At 41.3% G+C, this 5,804-nt stretch overlaps 1 protein-coding gene across 1 annotated transcript; it reads left to right on the top strand.

Moving 5' to 3' along the window:
• Nucleotides 1–4,494: 4,494 nt before the first annotated feature.
• LOC138955448 (galactoside 2-alpha-L-fucosyltransferase Sec1-like) lies at nucleotides 4,495–5,798 on the top strand (the record flags this gene model as incomplete). Its single annotated transcript, XM_070327054.1, has 1 exon — nucleotides 4,495–5,798. A coding segment is annotated over exon 1 (1,093 nt), but the record flags the coding sequence as incomplete, so codon positions are not given.
• Nucleotides 5,799–5,804: the final 6 nt, after the last annotated feature.

The raw sequence follows: 5,804 nt of genomic DNA, 5'->3' as shown, positions 1-5,804 counted from the left end.
TTTTTCGATAAATGTCTGATAATAATAATAAGAAGAACATTTATATAGCGCTAAATCAAAAACTTTTGTTAAAAAGGCTTGCTCTAAGCGCTTGACATCTAAACTAAAACGTCATTCACACTCTTTACAATGATGTACAAGAACTTCATGTCACACTCTTTCATTCAGTATAGCACCATTCACACAGTTGTTATTCTGTACAAGACAATACGTTAGTCTAACATTCAGAATGTTCATAAGATGAAAACAAGAGAAAACCAGACTGATTAAAACAACTGCTTAGTGCTAACAAAGCATGAATCTTAATGATAACGTAATACATGTTTAACTGTTAAGACCATAAAAAAAAACCTATATGCTAAAATAACTTCGAACTTTTAAGAACTTCTTATAAGATACACAGCACATCTAGATAAACACCAGAATGATAAAACAAAAGGCAACTCGTTAAAACTATTAAATGCATCAATGTCTAAAACACGAAAGACTCAAATATAAGATACACAATTCTCTAGAATTGTTTATTAAAACTGAAACCGACCTGCTCAAAGTAAACCATACCCACCCCCTCCCTACCCACCCCCAACCCTCCTCCTACACTAAATACTAATTATTTCTACTCTTAACTTCCCAACTACACGTTATCGATAAACTATGCACAGGAACATGTGTGTCAGCATTATGTGGCACCGACATGACTTGTGCATATCTAGCTTACAGCTAAGGGTTAAAGTTAAAGGACTACTGCAGTGAAAAATTATATTTATAATAATTTAAAACAAAAGACAAAAAGAACAAGCTGAATAGAGATGGAACCGTTACAGAACAGGATGGCAAAATGTTGCGACTTTAGGAGTTGTGTTTCTGGAAGAGGTGAGTTTTGAGTGCTCGCTGATGACGTCATATCCGGCTTTTTGTAAAAGTTGAGGCAGCACTGTCACACCCTCATTTTTCAATCAAATTGATTGAAACTTCTGTAAAGCAATCTTCGACGAAGGCCGGACTTTGGTATTGCATTTCAGCTTGGTGGGTTAAAAATTAATTAATGACTTTGGTAATTAACAAGAAGAGCAAACGCTCGATCGAGTCACTTTCGCAGTTCTGAATATTATATGAGGCATCAGATGGACAGGAAGAAATTGCTATTCACAACACAATGAGTCACGTTCACATAAAATTTGAGCCCGGTCACTTTATAGTTTCCGAGAAAAGCCCAACGTTAAGTTGTGTTGCCGAACAGAAAAGGCTAGTTATCTCCCTTGTTTTTCTGATAACGTTCGTAAAAGGCTACAGATGTAAATACTTTGATGTAAAGAATAATCCTACAAAGTTTCAATCACATCCGATGAACTTTGTCAAAGATATAAAATGTCTAATTTTTCCTTTGACGCTGACCTGTGACCTTGAAAAAGGTCAAAGGTCAACGAAACCATCGTTAAAGTGTAGAGGTCATTGGAGGTCACGACTAAACAAAATATGAGCCCGATCGCTTTGATAGTTTCCGAGAAAAGTTTGTCAAAGATATAAAATGTCTAATTTTTCCTTTGACGCTGACCTGTGACCTTGAAAAAGGTCAAAGGTCAACGAAACCATCGTTAAAGTGTAGAGGTCATTGGAGGTCACGACTAAACAAAATATGAGCCCGATCGCTTTGATAGTTTCCGAGAAAAGTCCAACGTTAAGGTGGTGTCTACGGACGGCCGGCCGGACGGCCGGCCGGACGGACGGCCGGCCGGACGGCCGGCCGGACAGACTAACACTGACCGATTACATAGAGTCACTTTTTCTCAAGTGACTCAAAAATCTAAAAATTATAATTAAATTTTTTTTAATAAAACGATCCAAATTTAGGTTATTCTTATTCTTCATCATTTTCTGATTCCAAAAACATATAAATATGTTATATTTGGATTAAAAACAAGCTCTGAAAATTAAAAATATAAAAATTATGATTAAAATTAAATTTCCGAAATCGATTTGAAAACAATTTCACCTTATTCCTTGTCGGTTCCTGATTCCAAAAACATATAGATATGATATGTTTGGATTAAAAACACGCTCAGAAAGTTAAAACGAAGAGAGCGTGCTATGCAGCACAGCAAAACCACTACCGCGCTAAACAGGCTCGTCAGTTTCACTGCGTTTTGCACGAGCGGCGGACTACGGTCATTGTAAAAAAAATGCAGTGCGTTCAGTTTCATTCTGTGAGTTCCACATCTTGACTAAATGTGGTAATTTCGCCTTACGCGACTTGTTTATTTTTTTAATGACGTTCATTTATCACCCAAGTTTTTTGTTCATACATTTCATGTGGTTTTGTGCGAGCGTGCATGCGTGCGTGTACGTGTGTGTGTGTGTGTGTGTGTGTGTGTGTGTGTGTATGTGTGTGTGTGTGTGTGTATGTGTGTGTGTGTGTGCGAAGCGTGTGTGCGTGTACATGCGTGCGTGCGTGCGTGCTTGTGCGTGTGTGTGTTATTTTCGTCTCCAAAACTTGCAAATGAACCTGAAGCCTTGACAGAAAGCTAATGGTGTCATTGTTTACCAACATGAGTATGCACTCGCAGCGTAAAGTTCAGAGGGTGACTTCGTATTAACCGACAGGGGGAAAGCGTTCGCGGACGCGGAGAGACATAAAGTAAAAATTGACACACATGCACACCTTGAGCTCATGTTCGCAGACACGCACCGTGCGCGCCAGTGAAAACCCACCCTTCCTTACGTGTACCCTACGACACGCATGGGTGTGCGTACGCACGAACGCACACACACACTGAACACACACACACGCACACACACACACACGCACGCAAGCACCCTCCCTTCCTTCTCAAACACATGCAGACACACACTCACACGCAGGTATACCCCTCCCCCCCCCCCCCAACACACACACACACAACAAAATGTTTGACAAGGGAGATAAACACTATCACGCACTGCCACTGCCAGTGTGATGCGTTTGTGTCCCTTTTGACCCAAGTATTCCGCTACAAAATACATTGCATGACTAAACGTAACGCTAGTCTTAGCTACCTTTCCGCTTAGTGGCACTATGTCGTTGAGAAAACTTACCCCTATTTAAAATCAATTAAATGAAGAAGAAACAAGTCGCGTAAGGCGAAAATACAATATTTAGTCAAGTAGCTGCCCTTTTTCAGCAAGACCGTATACTCGTAGCATCGTCAGTCCACCGCTCATGGCAAAGGCAGTGAAATTGACAAGAAGAGCGGGGTAGTAGTTGCGCTAAGAAGGATAGCACGCTTTTCTGTACCTCTCTTTGTTTTAACTTTCTGAGCGTGTTTTAATCCAAACATATCATATCTATATGTTTTTGGAATCAGGAACCGACAAGGAATAAGATGAAAGTGTTTTTAAATTGATTTCGAAAAAAAAATTTTGATAATAATTTTTATATATTTAATTTTCAGAGCTTGTTTTTAATCCGAATATAACATATTTATATGTTTTTGGAATCAGCAAATGATGGAGAATAAGATAAACGTAAATTTGGATCGTTTTATAAATTTTTATTTTTTTTTACAATTTTCCGATTTTTAATGACCAAAGTCATTAATTAATTTTTAAGCCACCAAGCTGAAATGCAATACCGAACCCCGGGCTTCGTCGAAGATTACTTGACCAAAATTTCAACCAATTTGGTTGAAAAATGAGGGCGTGACAGTGCCGCCTCAACTTTCACGAAAAGCCGGATATGACGTCATCAGAGACATTTATCAAAAAAATGAAAAAAACGTTCGGGGATTTCATACCCAGGAACTCTCATGTCAAATTTCATAAAGATCGGTCCAGTAGTTTAGTCTGAATCGCTCTACACACACACACAGACACACACACAGACACAGACACAGACACACGCACATACACCATACCCTCGTTTCGATTCCCCCTCGATGTTAAAATATTTAGTCAAAACTTGACTAAATATAAAAAGAAGAAAAAAAGATATGATAAAATAATATTGTAAAAATGGACTTATATCCATTGCACATTGGTTTTTTCCCCTTATTTGAGCCATGTGACGTCAGAGTCCGACAGAAACTGAAGTACAAATAACGTTTTATAGCTAACATAACAAATACAATCAGTTTTAAAACTTTAAATTTAAATGAAGTAAATAGAATTGAACTTAGAAAACCCCAACAATAAAGCAGAATAGAAAAACATTACAAATAATATAAATCTTATGCACACAGGATTTCATGAAGATTGCTTTTCCCTTTTGAGCCAAGCTGCACTAAACAAAACAACTTATATCACCCAACAAGCAATACACACAACAACAAAAACTACTTATATCATCCAATAAGCAATACACACACACAAAAACACTTATATCACCCAACAAGCATTACACACACACACACACACACAAACCACCTTATATTACCCAACAAGCAATATAATACAACACAACAATTTAAAAAAAAATTACGTCACTCAACAAGCAATACTACAACAACAACACGGAAACAAAACTAATAATTAAACAACAAAATATACATACAAAACTGATATACACACAGCAGACATTGTTTCCATCTGTGCTTTTCAAGACAAATTCCAATGCCTTTTATGCTATATGGCGAAATAAATTCTGTTTGTGTTCTTGTTCCTTTCGAAAACCAATGTTGTCGTTTCACACACACTTGCCTTTCTCTCTGTTCCAGCGGTAACGGGGCTCGTGATGGCATCCATGGCACTCTACGGGATGTACTTCGGGATAAACCCTCCCCTCCTGCGTCACAGCGGACACCAGATCATGGCGGTGGGGAACTCTTCACAGGACCTGTCCAGCTTCATACCCACAGCAAGAGGCCACACTGATTCCTTCAGCCCCAATAAGCAGAAAAGCACGGCAGGTGTGACGGTCGAATCGAGCGGGCCTTTTGCACACACTCTCCACCCTACAGAACCTCATCAAGCCTCAGGACAGCTTCTTCTAAGCTCTCCACTGGGCGGGGGTAAACCAGAACTTGAAAACCTTCCGTTCGGGAGTAAACCAGGAATTCAAAACCCTCAAACGGGAGGCAATGGTGTTGTTGACGGTAGCGGCAAACGGTCTCTTCAGAAACAGCCTCCACCACCGCCGTCGCAGCCACCTCCGTCGAAGCTACTCTGCATCAAGTTCACCGGTCGTCTAGGCAACCAGATGTTCCAGTACGCGGCCGTTCTGGGGATTGCTCGCAGGCAGAACAGGATCTCCATGTACGGCGCCAGCTCTGACCTCAGCAGCTCCGTCCAGCATCCTCCCGTCACCCCCAACGCTGCTCAGTACTCGGGCCGCTGCCGGGCCGCCAAGAGACAGTGGGAGAGCTCGTGCTGCCAGGTGGACAACGCTCTCCTCAACCTCGACCCTCAGCTGGACTACACAATAGGTCAGTACCTGCAGTCATGGAAGTACTTTGAAGGCTTCGAGGACGAGGTGAAAGACGCCATGAGGTTCAAGGACAGCATACAGTCTCGGGTTGACAAAACTATCGCTCAACTGCGGAAGGAGAATTCCAACAAGACGTTAGTTGGTGTTCACGTGCGGAGAGGGGACTACCTTCGCGACCTTCACGTCAGAATGGGTTATCGCACGGCCCCGGCTTCCTACTTCAAAGAGGCCATGTCTTTTATGCGGAAGCGCTTCGGTAGTGTGGCGTTCTTTGTCTCCACCGATGACCAGAAATGGTTCAGGGATTCCGTGACGTCAGACAATGACGTCATAGTGTTGAAGCGTGGTGGCGCTGCGGGGGACATGGCCTTGCTCGCGTCACTGGATCACGTGATCATATCTGTGG

This window comes from Littorina saxatilis, unplaced genomic scaffold, assembly GCF_037325665.1.
Source record: "Littorina saxatilis isolate snail1 unplaced genomic scaffold, US_GU_Lsax_2.0 scaffold_3457, whole genome shotgun sequence".
NCBI classification, from domain to species: Eukaryota; Metazoa; Mollusca; class Gastropoda; order Littorinimorpha; family Littorinidae; genus Littorina; species Littorina saxatilis.
Note: the sequence above shows the minus strand (reverse complement) of the source record. Positions and strands in the feature narration are given on the sequence as shown.